The sequence below is a fragment of the Aethalodelphis obliquidens genome, unplaced genomic scaffold (genome assembly GCF_003676395.1).
Source record: "Aethalodelphis obliquidens isolate GAN/ISIS:26980383/991018 unplaced genomic scaffold, ASM367639v1 scaffold1, whole genome shotgun sequence".
NCBI classification, from domain to species: domain Eukaryota; kingdom Metazoa; phylum Chordata; class Mammalia; order Artiodactyla; family Delphinidae; genus Aethalodelphis; species Aethalodelphis obliquidens.
This window is the reverse complement of record NW_020837945.1, coordinates 3,105,528-3,124,574: the sequence shown is the minus strand read 5'-3', so window position 1 is coordinate 3,124,574 and position 19,047 is coordinate 3,105,528. Positions and strand designations below refer to the sequence as shown.

At 57.9% G+C, this 19,047-nt stretch overlaps 1 protein-coding gene across 6 annotated transcripts in view; it reads left to right on the top strand.

Moving 5' to 3' along the window:
* Nucleotides 1-2,470: 2,470 nt before the first annotated feature.
* PDE9A (phosphodiesterase 9A) overlaps nt 2,471-19,047 on the top strand; it is a 100,433-nt gene continuing 83,856 nt past the window's right edge. For 3 of the 6 annotated variants that reach the window (XM_027088166.1, XM_027088000.1, XM_027088248.1), the window contains exon 1: nt 2,471-2,600. In XM_027088166.1, the coding sequence (XP_026943967.1) occupies nt 2,532-2,600 (69 nt within the window). In that variant the 5' untranslated portion in view covers nt 2,471-2,531. The remainder of the gene's footprint in view (nt 2,601-19,047) is intronic. The other 3 variants (XM_027088087.1, XM_027088388.1, XM_027088316.1) reach the window with 3 other exon arrangements.

The following is a 19,047-nucleotide window of genomic DNA, read 5'->3' as shown; positions in this document are numbered from 1 at the left end:
GGCCGCGTCTCTCCTCTGCGCAGCCTTCTGCGCAGCTCCATATGAAAGAGCGGAACCACGTCCCTGGTACGGCCCTGCCACCCCTCACCTCTCTGACCCACAGCCCCTGCAGGCCCCCCCCTGCCCCGTACCACCCCCGCCCTCCTCTCCTGGGGGAGGGGCCTCGGCCTGAGGCTGCTCCGTTTGCTGGAAGGCTCTTTCCTCCGATGGACACGGGCCCCCTGCTCCCTCTCACCCCTGTGTGTTCCTGCCAGCCACCCCGCCGATGTCAGCGCTGCACACTCCATGGCGCACGCCTTTCCCCTCGTGACTTTTCTCCTTTGCACTAATTATTATCCAACATGCTACATGTTGCATTTATTTACACCATCTCATCTGTTTCCCACTAAAATGCCGGCTCCTCCAGACCAGGGATTTCTGTTTATTCTCCACTTAATTCCCTGGGGCCTAGAACAGCACCGACACACAGCAAGGGTGGCGCTGATGAAGGATGGAACCTCGGCTCCTGGGGGCGCGGTAGAGGCAGGGTCTGCTGGCTCAGGGATGGAGTAACTGGACAGCAGCCTAGCTGGTCAGATACTTATGGGGCGATTATTATTCTGAATGCAGAATGAGCCAGACAGCGTAAGGGCCACCCCCAACACACAGTGGTACGGAAGGCACCGTCACAGAAACTCACCCTCTGATCGGTGGTAAACGGCCCTGAAGAGCTGCATTCGGTGTTTGGGCGCCCGAAGGAGATGGTCTGAGAGAGCAGGGTCAGATGACAACAAGACACGGAGAATAAACAAGTACCAAGCTAACGAGCCATCTGCCGGGCGGCGAGGTTGCCACGCCAGGCAGCAGATAGCTCTGCAGGTTGGTCACCAGATGAGCCCAAAGAACGTCGGAACGTTCGACAACAAAATTGAGCTGTCATGACACTGCTCCTTCCAATTTTCTGCGGATACATTTTCACAACTGTGAGTCAAGTGGCCAACTGTGCCCACCCAGCAGGGTTGACCCTCCACCCCAAAGGCCTCCTGGTGCCTCTTCTCGCCTCCAGCCACGTGTAAAGCAAATCTCCTGGTGCCCAGGTTCTGACGCGGTCCCTGCGCGTCACTGCGCTGGACGCAAGAGCAAAACCAATCGGCCCCCCACCCCCACCCCAGAGCAGGCAGGGGACATGAAGCGACACATGCTGGACCGTCCAAAGGCTGAGGAGGACCACTTCACCCAAAGATGATGACCCCACGCTCCCCAGGGCTCCAGCCTGGCCAACTCTCCAGGCAGCTGGGAGGAGTCTGGAAAGCCCGTGACTATCCACCAGGTGGAAGCCAGATGGCCAGGGAAGGAAAAGCAAAGACCATTGGCCGTGGCCGTGGTCAGCCGAGCCTGGGCGGACCGGCAGGGAGGAGGGAGCCTGTGTGCTCCAGCCACTGTCTCAGTAGGCAAGCCCCAGACATTCAACAGATGAAAAGCAGTGGCTTGGAATTCTCTTAGAATCAAACAATAAGTGCATTCTCTGTCTGGTTTCGACACCAGCTTCCAAAAGCAACAGGCACTGAGAACCATTCAGCATCACCGCCCTCCCAAAACTTGTTTCCGCCCCCTGAGAGAGCTGGGGAGCTGCAAAGGCAGCCCCCGCTGTGACCTGCAGGTCAAGAGCTGCCTGCAATCCCTCCCTTTTTTCCCACACTCCCTGTGGCAATTAACAAGGGGGGTGGGAACCAGAACAGTGCTGAAACCAGCAAATAACTGGTGGCTGGGTAATCCTCGCTCTGGCTACATGAAGGACAGAAATAAAATTGCCATTTCAGCTCTGGGTGCAGCTGGAAAAAGCTTTCACTCTCGAGGATGTACAGAAAACTTAGGGGAAGGAGGTACATGGAGAAGAAACTTTTCCCATCTCCTATTGAAACTAATGAGAACGGCACTCACAGCAGGGAGAGCAGGAACCCAGGGGGATTCTCCTAGCGTTAAGTGGTGCTTGGGTTTAGGTCGCGACCACAAATAGCGTACGGCCCCATGCCAGCCAGGTGATGGAGTACCCACCTGCGGCAAAGGAGTCCCAACTGGCAACTGTCCACCTGGGGAGGTGACCAGCCCCCTGCAGCCAGAGGGGGTCGCTATGGGAATCTGGTCACATGGGGAGGTGACCAGCTTTGCAGCCAGAGGGTGTCGCTCGCTGTGAGCACCTGTCCAGAGGGCACTTGGAGACAGGCTGCTTGGCCCTGTCCCCAAGGCGGCTGGACTCAAAGGCAAGATGAGGGGGTGCGCCTTAATGTGGGAGGGGAAGAAAAGGGAGTGAAGATAAGGGAGAGAGGAGAAACGGGGAGGGAAGAGGAAGGAGGGAGGAAGGCGGAGTGGGGGAGAGGAGGAGGGGGCGGGGAGAGGAGGGGCCGAGCCGGCGGCACGGGCCGCAGCGGCGCGCTGGTTGGCTGGTCCCCGCGTCCTCCCGCCACCCACCCCCTCCTCCCACTCTCCGCCCTCCCCGCGGCGGCTGGCGTCGAGAAAGTACAGTAAAAAGTCCAAGTGCAGCGCTCGTCGAGATGGGAACGGGCTCTTCCAGCTACCGGCCCAAGGCCATCTATTTGGACATCGATGGACGCATTCAGAAGGTAGCCCCCTCCCCAAGCTTCCCAGCCCGGCGCGGGCGCCCTCCCGGCGCGCCCCCTGTGGTGCCAGCCCGGCGGCGGCCCCTCCCCGGTGACAGCGCGGGGTCCCGGAGGCGGGTGGGGGCCGGCCAGGGGGCGCCGGCGGGGGAGGGGACGGCGGTCGAGCGAACCGGCATCCGTGGAGCCTGCTGCGGCCCTCGACAACTCGGGCCGGGGGTTGGTGGGGCTCTGCGGGGCAGGTGTCCCCACGCGCGGCCCCGTGGAAAGGCGCGACTGCAAGGGGGGATTTTTTCCATTTCGTGGGCAGAGCTTTCTTTGTAACAGATCTGATTAGGCTGAGTTCCTCCGTTCAGAGGCTGGTCCGTTAAGCCTTTTACTTCCGGTGGAACACTCACCCCGGGAGCCGGTGGGCAGACCTGCCGGGCAGAGTCCTCAGACAGGGAGGGTGCCTGGAGCTCGCAGCCCCTGTGGGGACCGGGCACCGCTTCCCGGCCAGCAGGGAGCAGGTTGGGCGGAGGGGTGTCGGTAGAGACTGGCTCAGCAGGGACTGCTCATCCCCCACCTCCTTCAGTTACCCATCCCAGCAGGTGGCCGGCTCTGACCGCCAGGGGGTGACCCCGGGGCTGCTCTACCTCCTGGGCCCGCCGAGAGACTGGGTGACCCTCTGGACCAGCTTTACACTCAGAGCATCTCCTGCTTCTCACTGGCAGAGAGGGACGATAAGAAAGCTGGCTTGGAGCGGGCTTCTCCAAGCTTCCCGTAAGGTCCTGGGCGCGGGGGACAGGGAAGGCCCCGGTGAGGGAAACGCTCCGAAATCTCAGCTGCATGTTTCAGGGAAACCCTGCAGCTGCCGCGGCTCACTTTGCTCTTCTCAAGGTGGCGCACCCAGAGCTGGGAAGCAGGGGGAGATGCCCCAGCCCGGCACGGAGTAGCCTCGGGGGCTCGGGTGTCTCCGGTTCTCACACAAGCCTCTGCCAGCCGCCTCACTCTCAGCCCATCCCCTGCTTGATCCCAGGAAAGGAGAAATATGGGCTCCCCTTCTCCCACTATAGCCCGCTTCGTTGGAACCATATAACGGGGAACAGGAAGCAGCTGAAACAAGGGCAGGTGGCCCACCCCCTCTTACTTCATCAGCACAGGGCAGGTGGTGACCTGATGCAGTACTCCCCCCAGGTCCCCGGACTTCCAGGGCTGGGCACCTGTGACCGCACAGGAATTTAAGAGCCTCCCCAAAGGAAGAAGGGCTCTCCGCTGAGTACTTCCCTGCCCCAGCATGGACACACATGCACACACCTGGGCACACTCGTGTGCACATGCGTTCACACACAGCACGCACATAAAAATATGTGCACGCACCACATGTAAACACACACAAGCACAAACACACACGCATGCACACACATACACAAGCACACACGCTTTTTCTACCCCAGCAGAGGAGAATTATCCAAGATTGGCCCTTTTTATCTTTGGAAAGAGGTGAGATGAGATGCTGTCACCATCAAAAGTGACAGTTCCTTCCCAAGAACTTCCCAAAGGTTTCCCGGAGAAATTCAGTGGGATGTGGGTGAAAAGTGGAAGAGAGGGTCTGGAGGGAGGTGAAGGTGAGTGTCGGGCTCAGCTCAGCTGTCATTGTGGGCATTTTGCGGCCGAGATGCTCAAGGTTTGGGTGACCTCCACGAAAGCAGCCCTGCAGGTGGCCCTGGGAGACCGCGGGCACCTGCGCTCGGGGGTGCCAGATCTGATGTTGAGGGTTGGTTCCACCACTTTCTGTGATCCTGGGCACCTAACCCTTGGCTCTTCTGAGCTGGCCTCCTGGTCAGTAAAGTGGAACAAAAACATCTGCTTCATAGACTCTCGTGCGCAGTGAAGGAGGCCATGTAGACAGAGTGCCTGGAACACTCTGGAACACAGCGGGCGCGATGCTCTCTCTCTGTTTCGTCCGTGCCCTTTAACTAATACAAAAGGGGGGAGGGAGACAGTGGTCCTCAGACCTCTGCCATCTGTGTCAGTGCTTCTTGACCTTGCTGTGCGCCCTCTGCCTTTGTTGCCGGCCCTGTTGGGGGCTCCTGGCTGCATCTCTAGCCCTGGGGGAGAACCGGATCATTTGGGTTTCCAGGCATGTGCTAGAAAGTCATAACCCCGCGCTCACCTCACGCTCGACACCCAGCAGCACTGTTGGGACTTTAATCCTGGGTTGAGAGCTCCTACAGCAATGCTTCCAGCGGCTGCGGTTTCTTTTCTTAAAGTCCCAGGCACTGGATTAATTCCTAAAGTTCCCAGCATGCAGTCGTGTTCTCTCTCCCTTTTATCCCCATCCCACCTCCTTTCCGGGAAAGGTCACTCTTGAGGGGAGAGCCCCGCGGAGTCGGAGTCAGGGGATGAGGCAGGTACCGCTTCTGACGCGTGTGCCGTTCTGTCCGCCCATCGTCCCTCCTGCGGCCCCCACGTTGTTTCTGCTCCCTGTCTGTCCAGTGCCCCGGCTCCTGGTCCTTCCACGCTCCCCCCAGAGAGGGCCCCAGCGGGGAAGAAGAAGATAACAGGCAGAACAGTGGCTTCTGGGGCTTCCCTGGTGGCACAGTGGTTGACAGTCCGCCTGCCGATGCAGGGGACACGGGTTCGTGCCCAGGTCCGGGAAGATCCCACGTGCCGCGGAGCGGCTGGGCCCGTGAGCCATGGCCGCTGAGCCTGCGCGTCCGGAGCCTGTGCTCCGCAACAGGAGAGGCCACAGCAGTGAGAGACCAGCGTACCGCAAAAAAAAAAAAAAAAAAAAGGAACAGTGGCTTCTGCAGATGGTGTCGGCTCCAGCAAAGCTTGGGGTGCAGACGTAACGTTGTCTTTAGGGACAGCCAGCCAGCGTCCCCATCTGAGGACGTACCGTAGTGATCGTACCGTAGGTGTTCCAGGTTCCTAGAGAAACTGTGGCGGCCCTCGGGAGGCTGGTTCACTGCTTCCTTGGTGTGAAGGAGACTCCAGCACACACGGGCACTTCACCTGCTCAGGTATCCAGTGGGAGGCCGCCACGGGGATCTGGGGTCCACTTGAGGGATCCGTGTTCCATCCGCCGGATTCTCCTGCAGAGGTTGTGCAGAGGAGGCTCAGAGGGCAGACGTGGCTTATCTTCCCGGGTCTGGGTCCTTCCTGGGTCTACACAGAAGCAGCATCCCAGGTGGCTGGCAGCCATGGCAGGAGCCAGACGGCGGTCCTGTCCTAAGCGCCTCCCCTACCACCCCCACGGCCTCGGGTTAGTCACCTAACCTGTCTCTGCCGTGGATTTCTCCGCTGTCACGCGGGGATGCTAGTTGTGCTGCTTGTTGTAGGAGTCCAAGTGGACAGGGCAAATAGCTTAGTTATCCAGACGAGTTTACTGAGCAGCTGCTATGTGCTGAGAGCCGGGATCCAGCTTGGTGAGTGCCCCCGAGCCATGGCCCCTCTGCCCCCTGCTTCCCCCGGAAGGGACAGATAGTAAACTGCCGCTGTTGCAGGGTGCCTGGTGATGGGCAGGACACCGCGGGATTCGGCTGGCAGGAAGGGGCTGTGATGCCGGCCGTACATGGGGCCCAATGAAGAGGTTTCCTTCCTCAGAGAAGACTGGCGTTGTGGGGAAGGAGCCCTTCTCGCAGACTGGGTGGCCTCAGGAGGACCCAGGCCGGGGACTGCCGTATGGCCAGGGCTGCGGCCTCACGCGGCCCGCAACACCTCTGCACACCTGTCCCCATCGCCTGCGCCTCCACCTGCCAGGGGGGCGGGTGGGACCTGGCACCTCCCAGCCCCAGGTGAAGGAGGAGGGAGTGGGAGCCCCCAAGCCCGGAGAGCCAGCACCGCAGCTCTGAGGACTCTGCTCTAGGAGCTGATGCGTCCTGTTCCTACCCAGAGGGCTTGCTGTTTCTCTCCGCAGCTTCCCCTGACCTCAGAACCTGCTCCTTTCTCCCACCCGTGTCCGGAGCAAGGATGAGCTCAGCAGGGTTGCCCAGGGCATGACGGGACAATGCCCTTGGCATCAGGGAGCTTGAGGGGTCCCGCCTGGTGGCACGTCCGGGCGTGGGTCTGCCCACCTCCTGAATGAGGCAGAGTGAGGCCTTTGTGGGACCCCCGGACCTGGCCTTGGGCTTGGGTTTGGTGAGAGGCCTCATCTGGGCAAGACTGGCCACCCTGGAGACCACGATAAGTGCCGTTGAAAGGGACCGCCTGCTGGTGCATCGCCCTGTCTAGCGGCCCCCTGGGGGACAGCCCCTTGTCAGGGGGGCCGCCCTCGGCCTCTGTGAGTTGCCACGTCCTGTTCCCGCCTCGCTCTGCAGCTGGAACTCAGGTCTTAATGGGCGATCAGCCACTTGAGTTCTACTAAGTTGTTTCTGCTCTAAAATAATGGAACAAATGAGAAAAATCCAAAAGGAAGAGCAGTTAGAGCACTGGAAAGTTAAAATGTCAAGAGAAGGCTGTTCCCAGTTCCAGCGCCTTGTTGTGGTTGGTTCTCCCCGCCCTGTGACTGTGCCCCCTTCCCCGCTGGGGCTAAGCCCCCGTCTGCCGGGCCTTCTCTCCACCCTGCTGCCCTCCCCCAAGCCTGGCCCTGTTGACACCTGGGACCCCAGGCCCTGAAGCCAGCACTCAGCCCCCGTGGAGCTGCGGGGCCGGGCCTGCCATCCCCTCCCCAAAGGTACCCCCGGGGCTCAGGCCCGCCCTCCTCCCTGCGCTGGGAGCCCCGGCTCTGCCCACCCTGCCGCAGTCTCCCTGTGCCGCCCTGCCCTGCTCTGGCTCTGCGCCCTCCGAGGACGGCAGCCTCCACTGCCTCTGGCACAGACACGAGCCAGCGCTTCAAGCTGGCCGATCGTCTTCAGCCTGTTTGCTGCAGGGTGCACCTGCCCCCGTCTGGTCCAGCGCGGTCCGCATGGCGGGGCCTGGAGTCCCTCCCTGGCTCATGGAATGTCTTTCCCCTCCTGGAATGTCTGGCTGGCTGCCTGGTGAAGCCTAGGGGAGATTCCCTTTTGCCCGCAGACGTGTGCCCCTGCTTTGCCCCACGCTCAGAACATCCCTGGCCTGCCGACCGGAAGGGTCTATGCCCGTCTGTACAGGGATGCACTCCCTGGCCAGGCAGACCCAGCGAGTCCTCTGGGCTTCTGCGCTGCTGTCCTCTCCCCACATCACTGCCAGGTGCACTGCCCTTCGCAGTCCCAGCAAAGTCGTTTATCCTCCTTTTAATGTTCATAATGTAAGAGCTTTAAAAAGATATTGAAATGGTAACAAGCTAATTGCAACCAAGGGAAGTTGGAGAAAGGGGGTCATTCCATACCCTTTCAGGGATTCCGGTGCAAATGGAGGTATAGGGCTGGTTGTGATGGGGAGAAGACCCAGCCCCTCGCCTGTGATGACCCTCTGTCTGCCGCTGCGCCAGAGCCGGGCTGTGAACACCGATGTCTCCATTTTCAGTCTCTTTTTCAACAAGTAGATCAGCCGCTAAAGTAAGTCAGCCTGACTCCTGAGATGCCATATCAGGTGCTTCCAAATAAGATCTCTTGGAAACTGAGTCTCTCAAATTTTAGCCCGAGGTCGTGGAGAACTCGGGAGGCTGCTGGACCCCCTCCTTCCCACTATACGGTCGGAAAACCTCTTAAACCAGACACTTTCTGACACCCGGACGCCCCAGCACGGGGTTGGCTGGAGGCCCGAACCTCACTAATGTCATCAGGGTTGACGGGTAATGACATGGAGACCTTGCCGGCTAAGCGCAGGGGGGCCGGAGCTGCTCTCGGCGGTCACGTGGAGGGGCAGAGGCCGTGGTGCTGGACAGACAGCCTCTCAGTGCCCGGCTCTGCCACGGAAAGGTCACCTTCTCCTCGGTGAGGTGGGTGCAGTGCTGACGCCCCACACGGGGTGATGCGGATGGCGCTAGGCAGCACTCGTACAGAGCCCAGGGCGGAGCCGGCCACCCGGGGAGGCTCAGTAAACACGTCCTGTCCCCCGGCCCCCTCCCTCTGCCCTGTCCACTCGGAGACTCTGGAAGAAGCCTTCGCAGTGCCTTGGTGTCCCCGGTTTCATATCTGTGAGCCAGCCCACTGTGACAGACAGCCACAAAGACGGGGGCAGTGCCAAGGCCCCGAGACCCCGGCCCACTGCCCAGGGCACCTCCCTCTCCGACCCGGCAGAGGCGAATCTCTTGCCCTGAACGAGAGGGCCAGTGGCCTCACCAGAGCCCTTGTGGGCCAAGCAGCTGCTTGGCCTCAGAAACGTGCAGAGTACGGCTCTGAGTGTCAGGGAAGAAAAGCACGGGCAGGGCGCCCCGTCAGACAGCTTCTGGGAACCTCATTTGCACACTCAGCTGGGATGCTGAGCCCTGTGCCAGCCTCAGGGACCCCGACACAAGCCCAGCAGTGGGCAGCAGGGGCTGGGCGGACAGGTAGCCTTGGGTCACTGCAGGCTGGGGCCCCACTCCCCTGTCCTGGGTTTGCGGTTTGCAGGTGGCAGGCTGCACTCCTGGGAACTAGGGGAGATCTTTGGCAAGAAGGGCTGAGAGGGTCCCCAGAGGACACAGAGGGCCCTCAGGTGTCCATGTCAAGACAGCTGCAGCCCAGCCCTGCCCCAGTGAAGGATTCCTCCATGCTCCCATCCCCTCCCCTTCGGCTGGACGGGCCATGAGACGGGAGGGGGGCCCCGGCAGCCCCCGCCCAGGTGTGGCAGAGGATGGGCTCCAGCCTGGAGGACGGCTCGCGGCCGGTGCAGGAGGCGTGTCAGCCGCCCAGCTCGAAAGACGTAGAGACGGAGCCACGGCCTCTTGCTCAGCTCATCGGGCTAATTCCTCCCACTTTTGTGGTTAAGTGTTGGCATTGCCAGGGTTCTGAATCTTTTTGAGAAAAAAGTATTCTAAGGTAGTGCACACTTAAAGATGCAGCCGTGAGAGTATAAAAAGTGCACCCGTCTCTCCCTGGGCACCGGGTTTACAGCCGTGCTGTGGGTCACTGTACAGGGCACTCAGATGCCTTGGAAATGGCACCAAACGTTTCCAATCTCAAAAACACAACCTCTGCAGTCGATGGTGTGGTTATTTGCCTTGGCCGCGGCCCTGCCTACCTGCCCCCCACCCCATCACCCCACCAGGTACCACATCTCCTTCTCAATTCCCAAAGCTGATCGCCCGATGGGGACTTTTGCCTGAACAGAAACTCACAGCACCTCTGAAAACTCGGTCTTGACACAATGAAAGAAGAGCGAGAACGTTCTGTTCAGTTGGCTTTAGATGCCCTGCCTAACATTTTTTTTAATTTTTAAAAATCATAGTAAAGGGCTTCCCTGGTGGCGCAGGGGTTGAGAGTCCGCCTGCCGATGCAGGGGACCCGGGTTCGTGCCCCGGTCCGGGAAGATCCCACATGCCGCGGAGCGGCTGGGCCTGCGCGTCCGGAGCCTGTGCTCCGCAACGGGAGAGGCCACAACAGTGAGAGGCCCGCGTACCGCAAAAAAAAAAAAAATCATAGTAAAATACACAGAGCATAACATTTCACCGCCTTCGCCGTTTTCAGTGTACAGTTAGTGGCGCTGATACATTCGCATTGTTGTGCGGCCATCACCACCATCCATCTCCAGAACTTTCTCATTTTCCCAACTGGAACTCTGTCCCCACTAAACTCTGACTCCCCGTGCCCCCACCCCAGCCGCCCGGCAGCCACCACCCTACTCTCTGTCTCTGTGAATCTGAGTCCTCTAGGGACCTCCTATAAGTGGGATCATACAGGATTTGTCTTTTTGCGACTGGCTCATTCCACTGAGCCTAATGTCCTCAAGGTTCATCCTTGTTGTAGCAGATGTCAGAACGTCCTTCCTCTTTAAGGCTGAATAAGATTGCCTTGTGCGGATGGACCACATTCCATTTATTCGTCAGTGAATTTGCCTGCTACCTTTTAAACCTGAATCATCTCCACTCTTATCACCTCAGTTTGCAAAGCGTAGGTCTGTTGCAATAGTGAATTATTGTGTCTTCTGGAAAACTTTGTGTTCCCAAAGCCCTCCCCCGTTTCCTGGTCCTGGTCGTGCTCATCCAGGGCGGTTGTGTGCGGTGTGGTCTATGAAGTGAAATGTTACAGGCGGGGACGGGAGTCAACTGTTCAGGGAAGATAGATGCTTTTCAGATTCAATTACACTCAGTCCGTTTACCAGCAACATGACATCACGGTCGAGAGCACCGATTCTGGGGCGGGTTCGTCTGCGTTTGCACCCGGGAGCGTGCGGGCAAGTTACATGCCTCGGTGTCTCCGTCTGTGAGGTGGGGGGAAGCCAGCGTCCACTTCACAGGGCCGCAGTGATTAAATTCAAGCATGTGTGCTGAAACGGGGTGGCATGTGGTGTACGTTTAGGAAGGTCGTGTTATTTTTACTTGTTTGTTTATTATTTATGCATGTCATGGATTCAAGCCGCCGGATCTCCGTGTCTGGCTGGGGGAACCTTCCCAAGACATGTGGCCCTGTGTGTCGTGCCATCGTTCCAGGCACAGGGCCGTGTGTCCAGGAGTGCTCTGTGGAATGAGGGGGCTGGCCCAGCCCCTCGGGTGTATCCAGCTCTGTGACACCTGGTGACTGTGTTCCCCAGGTTGGCCCCCAAACCTCTCTTCCCAGCAAAGAAAAGACCGCAAATGCCTTTCATTTCTCCTCCGACTGTTTCGGAGGTGGCGCTCCATCAGGACAGCGGTGAGAAGGGAGGGCAGGGGAGGGGGACGTGACCACCCAGTGCAGGCTCTCAGCTTGGATGCGCTGGGACCAGCAGTCCCGATCGTGACGTGGGGCAGCCTGCATGCCCGCGTGCTCTCCAGCTGCATGAGGGTTTCCAGGCTTCTGGGTCGTTTGTTTTGCTGGAGGGGATGGTAGCGGTACCCACAAGCACTTACCAATAATTTTACAGGCGAAATCAGCCTTTGCTGCGGAAACGAGCGGTGCTTGGAGAGTGATCGGCTGGTCGCTTTCCCCCGCGGCCCCAGGACCGCTCTGCTGTCTCTGTCCCTTGGATGCCGGCTGTGCTCCCCCAGCCCCCACGTGCAGCCTGGGAGAGCTGCTGGGCCCTGGGCGATCTGTCACAGGCAGACCCTCCTCGGTTTAGCCGAGAGGGAACACGGCCGCAAGGAAAAGCGGCCGCCGCCCTGCAGTCACCACCGCCCAGCTGCAGGCTCCGGGAACCAGGGTGCTGTCCAGGTGGGGTCAGGCATCCCCGAGGCCAGCTGCAAGGTGCACTGATTCATTCTGTAAGCAGAACGGTTAGCAGACCCAGTGATTCAGGCTGGCTTTATCCCCACAGCTTCTGCCTTGGGGATTTTTTTGTTTTTACATTTATAGCCTTACAACTAACAGAAAAAGAGGCAGTGCATTTGACATGATCATCTAGAGATCTTCAGTAATCTCTCCACCTGCGATTCCCATTTGCAAGAACAGCTAACCCGGAGCATCATTCCTTGTTACGTAAAGGCTGACTGCCGGCAGAAGCAGCCGGGCGTGGCTGGCGGCTCGTCTGGAGCCCGTCTGCCATGCGCACCGGTTCCAGAGCGCTTCGGGGAGCAGCCCCCAAAGTGTCTGCGCTCAGAGTTGTGTTATATAAGCTTCACAGGGGGAAGAGTCAAGATGTGGGCAGTGCTTAAAGGCTCAAAATTCATGGTCACACATACCCTGAGATCTCAGTGAAGCTTCTTATGTAAGCCTCAGATGTCTTACCATCACTATTAATAACAGAAAAAGAGCAAATACAAGAAGCAGTGGAACACGTGACTCAGAGATGGCTTAAGATGCCCCCTGGAGCCCGCAGGACGTGCGGCGGTGGTCCAGCATGTACTTGAGACCCATTTTGCGGGGGGTGTTTCAAAGGCTGAGCCCCAAAGAGCGGAGATGGGAGATGGCACCTGTGCCCTCCTGGCAAAGACGGCCCCGAATATTCCAAGGGGTGAGGGTCGGAGAGGCACTTCCTGTGGCAGGGTTATAAAGGGGCGCGTGTAGGAGCAGTGAGTTTTCTCCGGGAGCATTTCTTGAAGCTACTGGCACCAGGCAGAAGAGGGATGAGATGGGTCCCAGCCTCAGGAACGGAGAGGACACTCCCGTGCAGGTGATGCCTGGGTGATGGAGGGTGCTGAGGTGGGTGGGCAGAGGGCGAGGGCGGCCCTTCTCAGAGTCAGACTCGGCGGCCGGCCCTGGGCACCCAAGATGTTAAGCCTGATCGTCAGGGCCCGCTTCTCAGGGCTCCCGGGAGTGAGCCTGGAGGGTGCGGGCTGCGTGCACCGGCGGACGTGGCTGGGTCCTCCACCTGCTCCCCTCTCCCTGCACCCCATATTTCCCCCCCGGAACGTGACAGCATATGCCAAGCCCTGCACCCTATTTTTTCCGACTCGTCCTGTGCATGGCATCTCCCCTCCCAGGCCTTTCCCTGAAGCCCAGGGCCTCTCCACAGATGGGGGACTCTGGGCCTCTTGGGCACTGGTGCTGGAGCAGCGGGGCCCCCTCTACGTCTGGGGTTTCTGACTCGGTCTGCGGCCCTGTGGTAACCCCTCCCCACATGCCCCCAGCGGATGCAGGTTGGGTCCAGACACCACAGGGCCCCCTCGAAGCCTCCAGCTCCCACCCCGCCTTGGACGTGCCAGGCTTGGCTTCTGGAAGAAAAAGCCAGGGTTTAGTGGCTCTCGGCCAGCCGCTGTGAGCCCCAGGCATCACACTAAAACTAGTGAGCCCCAGAGGGACTGCTTGGTTCAGCGCAGAGGCTGCACGGGTGACACGGCCTCCACAGGCTGGGTGGCACGGGTGCCACGCGATGTGGGACAGTGGGCGTCTCGGCGTGGCCCAGGAGACGCGACATCGGGGACGAGCACCCCCGAAAGTGCAGCCGCACTGAGCAGAAACCCCGATCTTTGGAGGCACTTTAGCAGCCGTAGAGGATGCCCGTGGGGGTTTTCTCCTGATGGTGGACGCCGGCCTCCTCCTGGATGAGACGCAGGACGGTGGGGCTTGGACCCGCTCAGGGCCCCCAGCGTCACCCATGCCCAGAGACATTTCTTTTCTGGCAGGAAAACTGTGCTCAATTTTTCTAATGAAATTTCAAGCGATAAAAAGAAAAGGAAATACAGGAGGTGAGGGAGGGAGGGAGGAAGGAAGGCGGCCCCCACTGCAGATGGAAGCCTCTCAGCTCCCCTGCGTCCCACGACCAGCTCAGCTCACTGGACTTTCTCCCCAGCTCCCATCTCAGTGCACACGCCACTGTTCGCCAGGGCGCCCGCATGATGGCCCCAGGTGCCTCTCTGGCAGGTTCCCGCCTGCCTGCGTTGTCACCTCGTCCTGTCTTTGTTCCCGTGGGTCCCCACCGTTTGGGGTGAATTGTGTCGCCCCCGAAAGATATGCCCACGTCCTAACCCCCAGTACCTGTGAACTGGACTGTGTTTGGAAATAGGGTCTTTGCAGATGTAACCAAGGTGAGATGAGGTCATGCTGCTTGAGGAGGGGCCTTTATCCCACGTGACTGTGTCCTTCAAGAAGAGGGAAATAAATGTGCACGTGCAGAGAACAGAAGGCGGAGGTGGAGACTGGGGTCACGTGTCCATAAGCAGGGAGCCCCAGGGGTTGCTGGCCGCCACCAGAGCTTGAGAGAGACGAGGATGGACGCTCCCCGAGAGCCTTCGGAAGGACCCAAACCCGCCATTGCCTTGACGGCAGACTCCCAGCCTGCGTAAACTTCTGTGGTTTTAAGCTGCCCGTTTGTGACACTTTGTTCCGGGAGCCCCAGAAAACTCATACAGTTGCCTCATTTTAACTTCATTACCTCTTTAAAGACTTTCTCCAAATATAGCCCTCCCCCGAAAGCCTTGATTGTTCTCTGGAAAGGGCTGAAAGGCGCAGCTTCCCTAGAACCCTCGGATTCCCGGTTCATTCCCACTGGGAATGACAGTGGGACGTGGACGCTTGCTCCGCAGGACAGCCGAGCTCTCTGGCCTGAGCTGGAGAGAGGGGCCCTTCCCGCCTCCTGGTCATGGGTCTCGCTTTCCCGCGGTTTCTTCTACACCTTGCCTTTTCGCCCTCCCCCGATCCCCGCCACACTCATTCTGCCTTGAAACAGGGCCAGAGGGACTGCATGTTGGGGGAAGGCTCCCCATGGGTGGTCGCCGAGGGGCTTCGGCGCCAGGTCCTCTCCTCCTGCCCCCTCCCAGCCGGGGCACCCAGGAGCCCTGATCCCAGGATGGGTCTCCCGGGACCACACCCGGAGTCCTGATGCAGCAGAGCCGCGCGGGCAGGGTAGCAGGACGAGGGCCCAGTGAGGGGAAGTGCAAGGCTCGTGGGCCACGAGCTGCCTCTTAACTGGGGTTAGATCTCAAGAAGTAAAGCAAATTTGAAGCAGACAGACGCCCTCAGCCACGTCCCAGCTTCAGGCAGCGCTCCGGGTCGAGCTCCGCCGCAGCGCATTTCTTGTTCTTCCGGCCCCCCGCTTTGTGCATTTTTAGTCCCCTGGGAGCCATTATTTCTAACAATGGAGCTTGGCCTCAGACACCAGAAGCGAGAAAAAACAGAAACAGAGCAACCCTGAAAGATGACAAGAGCCGTGAGTGGATCAGCTGTGACAGATGGGTTCAGGGTGGAGGCTGCCGCAGCCTCGAGCGGGGAAATGGGCCCCGAAATCCCGCTGAGGCTCAGGGCAGCCCAGAGCCTGAGCAAGTGGGGGTTACAGAGTCTGGGTGGCCGCGTCCTGCCGGTGAACGTGCACACGTCCAGGGCAGTTCCCACGACTGGACAGTTCCCGGGCTCTTTCCCTGCAGCCTCCCAGCCTCACCGTCCCCCAGGCCCACGGCAGCTCTCAGGGGCTGAATCACAGCCTTTGACCCGCTCCCAAGCTTCCAGCGTCTCCGCCCTCTAACCCGTGCTTCCCTGGCCCCGTCCTGCAGTTTGGTCCCAATCCTACAGACACTCCGTGCCTCATGCAGCTTCAAGGACTCCCATCGCCTGCAATAAAAGATCCCAGCCTTCTCAGAATGGAGGCCAAGGGTTTGTTAGCTCCCTGGGACTGCTAACAAATCAGCCATGAGCAGCGTGACTGAAAACAGAAATGTATTCTCTCACTGTTCCGGAGGCCAAAAGTTCTAAATCAGTATGACGGGGGTCGGAATCAAGGTGTTGGCAGAGGCCCTGGGGGAGAATCCGTCCCTGCCTCTTCAGCCTCTGCGGCTGCCAGCGTATCTTGGCTTGCGGCCTCATCCCTCGAGTCCTCAAGGCCAGCATCTTCCAATCTCTCTCTGCCCCGGCTTCACGTCACTTTCTCCTCCCTGTGTTGTCGGCTCTCCCTCTGCCTCCCTTGTGATTCTGTAATTTCATCTAGGCCCACCTGAATAATCTGGGATGATCTCAGGAGCCTTAATCTAATCACACCTGCAGAGACTTTGCCCCCTAAGATGATATTCACAGCTTCCCGGGGTTAGGGTGTGGGTATCTTTGGGGGGTGGGGCATTATTCAGGGCCAACGGCCACTTGGCTGTAAACACATTCTAGCCTCAGCTCACAGCACGTTTCCTCAGCCCCACAGGCTCTCCACACGTAGTCACTGTGCCCTAAGCCCAGCGGGATCGTCGGTCTAGAATTGTGGGTGGGGTGGAGAGAGGTGATCACACTTGCCCTTCACCTCCAGGCTGATTCACCCTGCTCCCTGTGGCCTCCCCATCCCTTGAGGCCGGCCCTCTTTCACAGATGTGTCCCATCCGCCTTTGTTTTCGTGTGTGTTGTGGACATCATCGCCTCCTCTGCCGCCAGGTACATAGTACAGGCAGGTCTTAGACATCTCTCTGCTCCCCCCACCAAATGGGGCTCTTCATTTTGATTGCATTATTAACTCGTGCTGCGCTAGGCAATGTGCCTCTCAAACCCTGTCACCTAACAGGCTGCCTCGACTGCCTCTTGTGTGTTGGACCCCGGAAAAGGTGCGTGAGGAAGAGATGAATCTCGGGAAGTGGTGGTTTGCTTCAGAACCTCAGGCTCAAATCGCCCCGCGCCCCACCACCCCCTCGGCTGCCTATCCAGGGGCCCCGGAATCAGCAGACTGGGCTTTGCTTCCAGCAGTGCCACGCGCTGGCTGTATGATCTTGGGCCTCAGTCTCCACATCTGTAAATGGGGCTAGTACCTGCCTGGCAGACATTTGGGTCGTGCTCACCACGTCCCAGGTATCTTGGGACGTATTTTATAGAGGCTGTGAATCTTCCCCAGATGGCAGATGAGGAAAGTATGCAGTGAGGAAGGTAAGGAATTTGCCCACCATCCCAGAGTCCTTGAGAAGCAAAGCTGGCCGTGGAACAGGAGGGCAGGCTTCAGGCCCTGTGCAGTGAATGTGCCTCTCGGGGAGAAGGAAGAGCCAGCCATGGGGTGAGGTGGTCATTCCAGTACCTGGGGCTCAGGGCAGAAGCTGCCCAGGGGAGCCCTGCAGCGCCGTGAAGCTGGCCCTGTCCACTCTGAGGTTGAGATGTCTAAGACCAGAGATGTTGGGAGACTTGCCTGGGGCACACGGTGTATTAGAGGGGGAACAGAGTCAGGTCCTGGAAGCCCAGTTCAGAGGCTTTTCCTCGGCCGGTTCGTCACGCCCTTACAAGCTCTGCAAGAGCAGTGAAGTTGGTCTCTAGGGACCTCTCTCTGCATTTGTCCCAAACTCACCCTCCCACAATTCCAGGAGGCTTTGCGTGTGGGCTGCCCCCCGAGCGTGTCCATGATTCCCAGCTTCGCCCACACCTGGTCTCCATCATCTAAGACGGTTTATCGCACTGAGCCGCCGGCTCCTCTCCCTTCCCTCGGCCTGGCCTTCACCCGCTGCTGGACTCGCAGTCGCCCTTCCTTTTCATTCCCACTCACTGGTGTGAACCTGGATGAGTTCCTCTACTCTCTGAACCTTAACACCTGCGAAATAGGAATAACAGTGCCCACCTTTAAAGCTTGCTTTAAGGATCAAAGATAATGCGTGTTCTTCCACAAATAAACGGCAAGAAAAGGGGACCATGTCTCTCTCTCACACACACACACACACACACACACACTCACACTCGTTTTCAGTCAGGATCCACACAAGACTCACCTGGTGCATTTGTTTGCTGACCCTCTTGGTCTTTATCCATTTGTTGCATCCCTTACGTTCCTTTTGCCATTTTATTGGTCAAAGAAGACATATTACTTCTTGTCCTCAAAACATGCCCCAAGGATAGATATCTGACAACCTGAGAAGTGATAAGGGAGATTGTCGTCAATTTTATTTCCATGTGATAATCGCACTGTGGCTATCTTAAACCATAAGAAAGAGATCTTATATTTTAGAGATCCACACTGAAATACATGCATGAAATAATACGATGTCGAAAATGAGCTTCACAATGACCCCGCTGGAGGGCGAAGTCGGGGGACAGGCAAAGCAGGATGGGTCTCGCGATGAGAGTCGTGGAAGCTGCGAGGTGGGGCGGGAGGCGCCGTTATGCCAGGCCTTCTGCTTTTGCACGTGTTGGAGCATCTCCATTATACAACAGTTCCTCTTTCCTTTCAGAGAATGTGTGTAATGCGTCTGGCTCATAGTAATAAATGGTAGTTTTCGTTATTATTTTTATTTTTTAACACCTTTATTGGAGTATAATTGCTTTACACTGGTGTGCCAAGTTTCTGCTGTATAACAAAGTGAATCAGTTATACATATACATATATCCCCACATCCCCTCCCTCTCGCGTCTCCCTCCCACCCTCCTTATCCCACCCCTCTAGGTGGTCACAAAGCACCGAGCTGATCTCCCTGTGCTATGCGGCTGCTTCCCACTAGCTATCTGTTTTACATTTGGTAGTGTATATATGTCCATGCCACTCTCTCACTTTGTCCCAGCTTACCCTTCCCCCTCCCCATGTCCTCAAGTCCATTCTCTATGTCTGCGTCTTTATTCCTGTCCTGCCCCTAGGTTCTTCAGAACCACTTTTTTTTTTTTTTTAGATACCATATATATGTGTTAGCATACGGTATTTGTCTTTCTCTTTCTGACTTACTTCACTCTGTATGACAGACTCTAGGTCCATCCACCTCTCTACAAATAACTCAATTTCGTTTCTTTTTATGGCTGAGTAATATTCCATTGTATATACGTGCCATATCTTCTTTCTCCATTCATCTGTCGATGGACACTTAGGTTGCTTCCATGTCCTGGCTATTGTAAGTAGAGCTGCAATGAACATTGTGGTCCATGACTCTTTTTGAGTTATGGTTTTCTCAGGGTATATGCCCAGTAGTGGGATTGCTGGGTTATATGGTAGTTCTATTTTTAGTTTTTTAAGGAACCTCCATACTGTTCTCCATAGTGGCTGTACCAATCCACATTCCCACCAGCAGTGCAAGAATGTTCCCTTTTCTCCACACCCTCTCCAGCATTTATTGTTTGTAGAATTTTTGATGATAGCCATTATGACCGGTGTGAGGTGATACCTCATTGTAGTTTTTTTTTTTTTTTTT